Source organism: Montipora capricornis, chromosome 12, assembly GCF_036669925.1.
Source record: "Montipora capricornis isolate CH-2021 chromosome 12, ASM3666992v2, whole genome shotgun sequence".
NCBI lineage: Eukaryota > Metazoa > Cnidaria > Anthozoa > Scleractinia > Acroporidae > Montipora > Montipora capricornis.
In genome coordinates, this window is record NC_090894.1 from 10,886,970 (window position 1) to 10,898,256 (window position 11,287).

Below are 11,287 nucleotides of genomic sequence, written 5' to 3' on the forward strand. Positions count from 1 at the left end.
TCGACAAAGAGTCCCGATGGTGATGATGATGGGACTACCCAACTAGCTTGCCTCCAGCCAGTTGGGATTCTTAACAGTTGTTGTTGTTGTTGAGTGTTCTGTTCTATCGTGATTGTGTTCATTGGCCCTAAAAAGCCCCTATGGGAAGTGGTCAATTAAGTATGTAGACCTACTTAGATAGTTGCCGCATGATTAGCGATAGATGCGTTAGCTGCAGTTGACAAAAAAGCTGCTGCCAGTGTGATATGATGATAATAACTATTACTGTTTGGGTAATATACACTTCGCAGCACAGATGTCACTTCATAGAGCGGTTTTCAATTGAGTGTCGAAAGTAATTAGAGAATTGCTTTGGTTTTGCATTTACTTCACTCAGTGATTGGTTCAAAGTTCTCGCGCCATTTTTTCAACCAATCAGAAGTGAAACCAAAACCAATTGCGGCATGCGCGTGCACATTTTCCCGCGCTTTGTGTCGGCTACGTGTAATTACCTCGAGTTTTGATTGGTTTACTGGATTGTCTCCGACCTTTTTGACTGGCCATCAAAGTAATTACTTTGGTTTTGGTTTTACGACAGTCGATTGAAACTCGCTCTAAAAACGCTTACATCTCCGTTAAATTAAACATCTTACCTTGCATTTTCTTGAAGTGGAACACTTTTGAGTTTCCTTTCTTTTTCTTCTAAGTGTTCTTGCTTTTCATTGGTATTTTTCACGGGTTGCTTTGACGAAGTAAAATTTCGAATAATTTCTGGGTTTCCTGATCTTGCGCCTGCGCAGTGTTTGGGATCAGCATCCTCAATGTCTATTTGTTTTGGATTCCGGATTTGCCCGGATTCCACGGCTCCCTCAGTCACGTGATCTGCCGACTCGCGACGGTGTTTCCTCCAAAATTTCCAAGCGACGCATGCGGCAATTAGAATGAGAACAACTATAACCGAAACAACAATAGCCACGATCATGGTGGTCCGCCTTGTTGAGCCTGAAAACAAAATTCAATACAAATGTCATCCAAAGATATCTGATACAATTGCTACATTGTTCTTCCCTCGGCCCGGAGCACAGTACTCCAGGCTTTTCGTAAACACTGGTTTCACGCCCAAAAATTATAGAAAGTCGAAATATAATTAAAAGGAGGAAACGTGGTGCGCTGACATCGCCCAACAACGAAATAATCGTAGCACATCAACTAATATAAGCAGCGAGACTATTGTCGTCCCTGGCGTCATAAACAACCACGAAAATGTTTTGTTTCGCGTAATGGACTATTTTTATCCAAAACATTGAGTTTGAAAGCTTTAAGGACGGTGCCCACTAACTCAAAGGTATTTTTGCGAGTTTTATTGAATATACGGGAAAAGCAGATCTCAAGAAGTGTTATTGAAATCCAAAAAGAAAATTGGGGGTAACCACGCATTTTTCGAAGATAATTAATCAACAATATTTGTAAAATGCTTTAAAATACAAAGCAATGTATGGCGTTCTTTGCCAAATTGAAGCTTAATTATCTCTGAAAATTGCATGGTTATCCCCAATTTTCTTTTTGGATACCAAGAGCACTTGCTAAGTTCTGCTTTCTCCACATAGCCTTGAACCGCGCAAAAATATTCCTGTGTTAAATTGGGTTCTAAAACTATTTGCTGTGCTTTGTAACTCCAGCTGAAAGCGAGAATCCTCACAGAACAATGCATCATGGTTGCTACGTGGTAAATTCTTGTCGGAAGCGTGACGCCTTTACTTTCGAAAGCCGGAAAAGCGAAAACAACGAGATTTCGCAGAGACTTGCATGTTTAAATTCTCATTATGTTGCTGCGGAACGAGCGGTAATAACATTTTGAGCGTCCTTCTGTGAGCTCCTTAACTCGGCTAGCCTTGATATGGGGATAGTAGGACAACGTAAATGAACTAAAAATCTGCTCAAGTAAAATGGAAAAAAAAAAAAAGCAGCGGTGTAAACTTATTTTGTACGACCTGTTTCTTTTGTGCCTTAAGTCAGCTCGCGCAACTGATAGGTTTTCTTTTATTTCTAGACAACTTTTTATGCAAGGGCTAGCTGAACAAAGTGGAAGCACCGGATCTTGGGAGATCTAACCAGCAAATAATTTGTAGATTTGAAACAAAATAATACTGCAAGGCTGGTTGTACGGTTGTGAGGTAAATAGAAAAAAAATATCCTCACGGCCGTACAACCGACCTTTGCAAGCTTATGAAAACGTTACCCACCTGGACCTCTTCGTTCGTCGTTTCCACCTACGAAAAACACAGAGTTATTAATGCATTGGTGCGCAGTAAAAGACAGTAGACACAACTTGGGCGTAAACGAGGGGCAGGGAATACCCACCGCCGGTATGGACCACCGGATGACGGGCCTCGGCACGTAGCTGAGGGGGTGCCTCATGGCTGTATTGCAAGGCGGGCATAGTTGCTAGCATAAGGTCCTGGGGTCAAGTTAACCCAGTCCAGCGAAGTAACAATATGCCCTGCCCCCTCCCTAACGGGGTTTCGGCACAGGGTTGAAGGGGTGTCCCAAGCAGCAATTCCCCGCCCATATTTCATTAAAGAGACTATTAACCAGGTTACAATAAATCAAATCGAGGAAGGGAGGGATTCAGTTGCTGAACAGAAAAACAGAACAAGTTGAGCCGTTTTTTGGATGTCACGCAACGTTCCCCCAACGTTGGGGTAACGTTGCGTGACATCCAAAAAACGGCTGCGAGGGAGACTAGCTCACATGGCGGGATGAATGAAAGAGCCAAATAAGGTGGTCACGTTATGGGAAGCCACGCTCTCCTCCCAGGCTCTGCCCAGTATTTGCTTTCCAGCAATAACATCAATTTAATTCTAAAATATCCTTTAGCGTTAAAACACTTCAGAATCGGGAAACGCAGAATGATATTAATCACCTGTGCGCAACATATCATACCTTGAAATACCCAGAAAGAAATGCAGAGAATTAGTGTAGGTAGGGTAAGAGTTGGTCAAGGTAACTTAAAAAACTCGCGCCTCTTTGTTAGCTAATAAGAAGAAAATAAATATGCACAGGTACTGATTCCTGGTTCTGAGAAAATTTAAATAAAATCTTTTTGGAAGCCTGTTTGGTTCATAGTGCTGTCTGCATCTACTGCAATTAGTCGAAGTAATTACTTTGGTTTTAGAGCGAGTTTCAATCGAGTGTCGTAAAACCAAAACCAAAGTAATTACTTTGGCCAATCAAAAAGGACGGAGACAAGCCAGTAAACCAATCAAAACTCGAAGTAATTACACGTAGCCGACACAAAGCGCGGGAAAAAGTGCAGGCGCGAGCCACGATTGGTTTGGGTTTTACTTCTGATTGGTTGAAGTAATGCAAAACCAAAGCAATTCGCTAATTACTTTCGACACTCGATTGAAAACCGCTCTAAGACAATCAATTGCTCAATAGCATTGTGGTTAAGGTCTTCATACCTGATGTTTGATTCGTAGAGGGAATGCCACTCGTTGGCTCTACAGTTGTCCCATTTGTTATAATTTGTTTTGTGCTTGCGGGATGAGTCGAGGTTTCATCCGTTGTATTACTCGATGGACTAGCGGCCCACACTACTGCCTCGCATGAGTTTCCAGTAAATCCCACTTTACACGTACAAAATAACCCGCGGATTCCACGAACACATGTTCCACCGTTTAGGCAGGTACTCGGTAAGCATTCGGGAAGGCATTGCTTCCCGCCATATCCCTCGGGACATGTACAATTAAAGTCTCCTATGAGGTCCTGAAAATATAAGTTACCAAGTATCAGATGAGTACTGAAGACGCATCAGGAAAGAGAGCAGAGCCTGAGGACATATTTCTTCAGCGATCCCAACATCCAGACCACGCTGGAATATCAATTATATCAGTTACGCCCTTTCGGTTGTACCGTTTCCAATTTGGTGCATACTGGCAGCCATTGGGACGTTCGATGGGAAAAGAGACACAGCAAGCAAGCAAGCAACTCGGAGCATTTAAGATTACAAAAAAACCGTTTTTATCTTAAAGGCATCGTTAACTTGATATCATTGCTGACACTAGGTTTATATGGGAAGCTAAAGCGTGGAGCTTACGCACTCGACGTTTTTAAGACGCGGACGACAACCGGAAGTGAGCTGTTTTCCCTTTTAACTTGTCTTCACACAACCATATTTACATTGCAAAGTAATTTTCACCATTACAGATGATAAAAATCTGGGAGACACTGTCCTGGCATGCGAAATGTTCACTTCCGGTTGCCGCCGGCGTCTCTTGAAAACGTCGCGTGCTTAAGCTACCTATCTATAACGCGCTTAAATCAACGTTGCTTGTTTCTTACCGTGCAGTTACCTCCATTCTTACAAGGATTACTGGAACATTCATCTATTTCTATTAAAAAAACAAACGAAATACGACAATAGTCAATCCACTGAATCTAATTTCCTTCTCGCGGGCTTGTTTTATCGAGCGACGCAAGCAGCATAGGCAGTAAAGTAAAGTAACCATATTTAACGTCGATAACTCGTAACAGTAATTCAACTGACAAACCTGAGGTCGACGGTGCGCTCATTTTACTCCCCCCTCTCCATCAGTGCTCCGTTTTACGGGTATTTAAAGCTACTTAGCTACACGGAAAGGAAAGAAGTCGAAACAAGGATGCAAGATCCGGGAATCGAACTCAGGACCTCTTGCACCAAGGCCGCGCACTAACCGATTGTGCCATCCTTGCTCCATCCTTTTTCCTAACAAAGGTACTTCTACTCAATACGTTTAAGCTTCCGCAGAACAGTTCGGCACTCTACCCTTATTTTGTCCTCGCTCTCAACGGAAAGGAGCCCCGTCCCAGAATAAAAGTGAAAAATATTTTACACGATTGGACAACAGAAACATGAAGTGCGCTAAAAAAGGGGGAATACAGGAAATAAGGGACTGAAATACAAACGTATCCTATCGGTGACTTAATGTACTAGACAAACTTTAAAGACGAAGAATGGTGAAACACCTCAACCAAACTTTACAACTCGAATAGAAAAGCGGAAGTGAAAAAGACTACGAACTAAAGTGACAAAGAACCATTTACATAAATAACGACTTGAGCGGAATCGAAAGTGAGAAATGCTATGTATGAAAGCTAAAGGAAAACAAAGGCGTATAATGAAGGGGCCACTATACAAGCTACGCAACTTGCGGTAACACCGGGCGGTAACACCGCTGCTAAGTTTGCGAATGTTGCTTGCGCAAAGTATGCTTGCGTCACCAGTGAATTCCAGCCCTTCATCTAGAATTTCATACTTCTGGGAGTGTAGCAAATATACTAAGAGAATTAAAATCACCGCCAGGAAGAAAAAAGCACAAAAGATTCGAAAAGTCTAAGCATTACAATAAAGAACTTACACCTCAGTCATTCCAAGTCATTGAATGTTGATACCGCCTTAGAGGTGAACTCGTGGGCTGTGCTCTAATGCTTTATCAATTTCATCAAACCTGAGGCCAACTAATAAACGAAGATCTCTTGCACTAACCTATGTTACATTGCCTTCCAGTATATCCCTTGGGACAAATGCACTCAAATGATCCCTGTTTATTTATACAAGACGCTCCGTTTTTGCAGGGTTTATTTCGAGCGCAGTATTCCAAATCTGAAACAAAGACGCAATGGTGTTATAAAATATATTCAGCCATGTTACCTTAAATGGGACCTGCACCAAAAAAAAACTTCAAACAAAAGGAACTAATGTTGACGATAACATATTTTTTTAAGCGTTTGTATCCGAAATAAATGAATTTCAGAATCGCTGACTTCCCGCGCGCGGCCATAATGAATAGTTGCGACGTGCTACAGCTTCCCTGTTATTGTAATACAAAAGCTTTTTGTGTCAGAATAAGACAGCAACAGCAACGCGTTACAATTATAACATATTACATTTGACAGTGAAACTAACCAATTTTAAAAGTTCATTTTTTTTTTCTGATACATTTTTTTAAAACAAAATTTCAATAAATTTGATATCACATTGCAATATTTCCTATAACTTAAAAGCCCGCTTTACACTTGCACAAAAGTATGGCACGGCACTCCGAAATCTCCGTACGGTATCTTTCGGGTACGGCACGGTAAATTTTTCGTGTGTAAATAGAACAAGCAGAAGGCCTATTGGGGACCTCTAGAGGTGTGCTCGGCACTCTAAATATTGGTACCATGCCATGTTTTTGGAGTGCCGTGCCAGACAGATAGATCCCTTGCTTATTTAGTAATCTACACATTATTCCCACCTTGATCGCAGTATGGTCCACCCCAGCCAGGATAGCAGTTGCATTCGAATTCCATATTAGAACACGTGCCATGTACGCAACGTGGATCTGGCTGACACTGAGTACAGTTTGGACCTTGCCAGCCCGCTGTACACCTGTTACGGGGCAAAGCATTGATATGTTGGAAAAACGTACAAAGTTTTATTGCTCAATGATGCGAAGCAAAGGTAATAGCAACGGAAACAAAAACGAGACTCCGAAACAGCAACCAGGGCTATTGTAACCAGAGCCCACCGACGACGGCGATGGAAAATGATGATGATTTCGGTGACGACGATGATGACTGTGACGCTCAAGATGACGGTGATGAAGAACTTTGACTTCGTCAATATTCCATCTCACTCGCTCTATGCAACGGGGGCAAATTTCCCAGAACTACATTGTTGCAAAGGGTTGAAGTAAAAGTTCGAGAGTAAAAGATTCCCCATAAAACCGGTTTTATATTGGTCATTTCACCGGTTGTTTTTCACAATACTGCAAGTAATTGTACGTGCCGCACTACCGTTGTCATCGCTTTCAACTCAAAATTCAATATAATAGGAATTAACTTTCTGTTTCGAGAGAGAGATAAAGAGACGTGTATAGTGGTGAATAATTGGGGAATTCAAATGCTATTCAACGGAAGAGAAAACTGAAAAGTGAAATGACTGAAACAGGCGTGTCACTTCTGTTCTGTACAAGGGTGATTACGGAAAGTTGAGAAAACAGGACAATTTAATAAGAGTATGGCGGAGACTAAGGCGTGAAATTATTTCTGTGAGGGGAGAGTTAAGTTAATATGACGAGGGTATCTCTGTGGTGGATCCAGAACAGGAGCCAAAGGGGGGGGGGGGGTGGGGGGGGGAAGGGAGGGGCACTCTAAAAAAACCCTGCTCTTTCGCGGTTTTTTGTCTGCAAAAATTGCAAGACACTTAAAAGAATTTTACTATAAACCGATTAAACGACGAACTATTTTCATGAAATCACTTACTCGCATTCATAGGGTCTCCGGCACGATCCGCGTCGAGGATGACATCCGACTCCACACAGGGCTGAAAGATCCAAGAAAAAAAAAGTTTTTTGAGGTTTAAGTTAACACGAATCCTCACTCACTTTTCGTTTCTTTTGAGTCATTACTGACGGTGAAAACTGACCTCAAGAAACATATTGAGACTAGGAGCAATACACAAGAAAGACAACGACATCACAATATAAATTGAGAACAAACACGCTCTGCGCAAGCATATCATGTTTTAGAACGTTTTGTTATCGTTTACCGTTTAACAGCGACGTAAAAATGACCAAGTTTATGCTTCTGTGGGGGACGTCGGCAAATAACGATGAATTTCATTTTTCTCTCTACGCCTATACCGCGTTCCATAAAACGTTGCACACAATACTAATTCCCTAAGATACCACTACTGCGAACTTGATACCAGAGAAACCGTAATAGGTGGTCTATGTTTAGTTACTTCCCTGGTGGTGCAACACAACCGATACAAAGTTATAATATTTGTGAAAGAACCGGATATACGCACGACTGAGCTGCTGAAAAGATCGCCTCCGAAAATCGTTAGAACTTCGGGAAAGCGGGCTCGGCTCTTTGTTGTCGACGAATCTTTACGAGCCAATAATGCATCCCTCGCGTGTAGAGCACGCGCAGAAGGCGGAAAGCTCAAAACGTCCCGCTGATGAATTGTATCAAGTGTCATTGCCGCATTGTGCTTAATCAGAAACATGTTCTGGCTCCCAAAAACTCTCAGCTGGAAGTTTCCATTTAACGAAATGTTGCAAGCGGCAAGCATGCGCGACGAGTTAGAAATCAATAGTAAACAACCAGATTACCATGCCCTCTTATAAACAAGAGATCATCGAACAATGCCTCAAAATAATAAAACACCAGCTGCAAACGTGCAAATATTGTTGAAGATATTGTTGATTTTATGGTCTGCTGCGATTAGTTGTTTGGGTGGAAAAGAAGGACACACTTCGTTAATCAACGTGAGAGCGCATACTAATCGCAGTTCTCAAGCCTGTGGACTTTCCCGTCGAATATCTGACGTCATTTAACAACTTCGTGCATGAAATCTTGCCAATACATGACCTGTAAATTTTGCGGCGTGAATGCAATTTTGTTTGCACGCAGATAGCCAGATATTCCTCGACCATATCTATTTCTGAACTTTTGTATGAAGCAAAGATACGCTTTTATCGAGGTGTATACAACAATCAATGCAAAGAAAGAACACGACAAAACATGAGGATTAGCAGTTAATAAGTTATAAACAAACGCCATTTAAGAAAGAAACTAGCTTAAAATAGTGATAAAAACGCTAAATAAGAGAGTGTCGATGTTCCAAAGCAACTTTGTAGGGAGACCTGTACAATTCAGTTGCGGAACTGAAACCTTTCTCCTGTTTACCCGCTTCTATGCGATCATGATTATTATATTGTTCAAACTTGTCAGAACCTAGTTAAATTCATCGTAACAACCAAGCATACAACATAACTACTCCACGTCGAAAGGTAAATGCCCTTAATGTCGTTAAGAGTGCAAGAGTTTTAATATCGTCCTTCAAGTCATTACTCAGAACGACACACAATACAAAACTCTCTTGACACGAAAATACATATTCATCACTGTACCTGCTGTAGGACGAATATATGACCAACTTTGCCAAATTCTACTAACAAGCAACATCCTTCTCTACTAATGATACTTAACTGAGGCATACATTTGCACAAGCAGAGGTGTCTTTGCAGAAAGAAAAATTCAAATGTCATTTCCAGAAAATCAGATGAACTATTCGTCTCAATCGATAACAAAAGGGTTTATGTCCTTAAAAAACATGTTTTTGAAACAAATCCCTGGCTCAATTCGGTCATTTCATAATAAAGACATACATTTCGGTTTTACGACACTTCCACTCTGAGGAAGGGGTCTTAATTTAGATCTTGACAAAGTTGGGATCATTGACCGGCACACTGTGCATTTAACATGCAATTCTGTTTCACCCGATTGACGTTATACAAAACCAATTCAAAATTTTGTTACAGAAGAAAGAAAGACGAGTGGATGCAGTAGATCCATTTGAAAACCATGAGTGTCCGGTACAGTTATGTACTGGTTGGTGAACTGACATTGTTCATGCAAATAAGTCTCAATGGCCTCACAATAGCTATAGTCTGTAATGACTGCTTCATTGAGAAAAATAGACTTTTGTTTGTTTGCATTGCCCATTGATTCAATTTTATTGTAGGGCACTAAATGCAAAATCTACTCCGGCCCAAATTGAAGTAAATCGGGGGAAGAAAAATCCCGGCAAACGAGCTATACCCTACGCTTTTATAAATTCATCTCGCTTTTAGAAATTCATCTAAATTAACTCTGTCAGCACCAACCAAACTTGTCAAAGCGGGTTTTCTTCTAGGCACTGAACGTCAATAAAATTGCGTTTCGAATCTCGGCGTCCATTTTGAGTTTCCATCATGTGACAAATTGATGATGTAACTGAGGACAGGCGAGAAAAAGGTTACGAAGTAGCGTGCAATGACAATGTCATCTGAATTTGTAGTCAAAGTTCTATTTGTATTTAATCAAGCAATTCAATACGCGTGAGCGGGCATCATCACCAAAGAAGCTTGAATTTACTTGGGTTTAACTGCGCCTCAGTCGGCTTCTAACGTGCTCTATATAAAATCCCGTATCAAATCTCCGGCTAAATCCAAATTTACTGCCGTGAATTGGAAAATGAAGAACAAGCATTTCAAAACCGTTCAAAATAGAGATGCCCAGTGGTACGTCTAAACGAAAGCCGGGCTGATCATTTAAACAGAGTTCCTTCAGCATTATGGAGAAAGAAAATAACTGGCTAAAAAAAAAAAACATATTTGGTCCATGCTCGCACGCAGAGGTAAGTTGGGGACACCATTCGCTAGATCTCATTTTCCTTGACCGTATTCAGATAACGAATTTTATCCCTTTACTATTCATCGACGCAGAAACAAGACTGGGGGTTTTTTTTTTAAACTTATAGCATTCGTTCTTTCAGTTACTGAGTGAGCGGCTTACGTCGGAACCTCGGCTTTATAAACTTCCTAAACCTTAGAATCTTTGTTTCGACATACGACGTCAGTGTTCTTCAGCTCAGTCAGGTCAAATTTTAATACGGAAACGAAATCTCGATAAAATGAAATCCCTACGATTAACGAACGAAAATTCTTCGCTCTATCGGTATATGGTCCACCCTGGTGCCAGATGCAAAACTGACGAGACCTTTACACCGACTGTTCTAGTAACATTTCTCTCAAAGGGGTACCGTTTTTTCCACAGCAAACCCAGATCGAGAGCGCACGGATATCTTCCTTGCAGAGCCATTTCTAGGGAGCGAATGGACAAGTTTGCGTTAAGCCCAACAGAAATAATGCAGAGGTTGCTTCGATCAATGCGAAATAAAGCAAGTGAAAGCCCGTCCACTCATTAAGGCCAGAGCCAGAAAATACTTGTCGAGATAATCATAAGAAATCGAATGAGCAGTACTGACCTCTTTCTAGCCGAGCGCGAGAGCCGTACTGGGGGACAGGCCCGAGGGCCAATATTCCCCAGTACGGTCCCGAGCAAGTGAGGTTAGTAAGTTCTTCCTTAACTTCCCGAGAGAAGGTAAAAAAAAAAAAGAAATACGGAAATGGTCTGTTGCTTCATTTAGCCTGAAAATTTCCTGCCACTGATATAAAACGTGCACTTCACTCGCTTGTTTTGGTCTTTGTCACAATGATTACTTAAGATAAAAAATATATTGATTCTAAGCGCATCAATCATGAAAGCGTCTAAGGACTGATGTACATGAGGTAGTTTCAACTTTAAATTCTGAAGTAGTTTGTATAACCAAAGAGCCAGCTTGTTACAACGTGAAACAAGGTGGTCTTATCTTAGAAGGTCGATGGAATCGTAACTATGGTAAAATGAACCAAATTTGGGTTTTACCAATTTAAGACCTCTCTTGCTTTGAATT

At 41.2% G+C, this 11,287-nt stretch overlaps 1 protein-coding gene across 11 annotated transcripts in view; it reads right to left on the bottom strand.

The window, feature by feature from the left end:
* Window positions 1–11,287, bottom strand: part of LOC138026190 (delta-like protein 1) — a 49,586-nt gene that overhangs the window by 3,990 nt on the left and 34,309 nt on the right. For all 11 annotated transcript variants that reach the window (XM_068873418.1, XM_068873419.1, XM_068873421.1 and 8 more), the window contains 7 exons: window positions 7,267–7,327; window positions 6,258–6,391; window positions 5,507–5,623; window positions 4,324–4,373; window positions 3,444–3,747; window positions 2,223–2,249; window positions 633–981 (listed from right to left, as the gene is read on the bottom strand). In XM_068873418.1, the coding sequence (XP_068729519.1) occupies window positions 633–981; window positions 2,223–2,249; window positions 3,444–3,747; window positions 4,324–4,373; window positions 5,507–5,623; window positions 6,258–6,391; window positions 7,267–7,327 (1,042 nt within the window). The remainder of the gene's footprint in view (window positions 1–632; window positions 982–2,222; window positions 2,250–3,443; window positions 3,748–4,323; window positions 4,374–5,506; window positions 5,624–6,257; window positions 6,392–7,266; window positions 7,328–11,287) is intronic.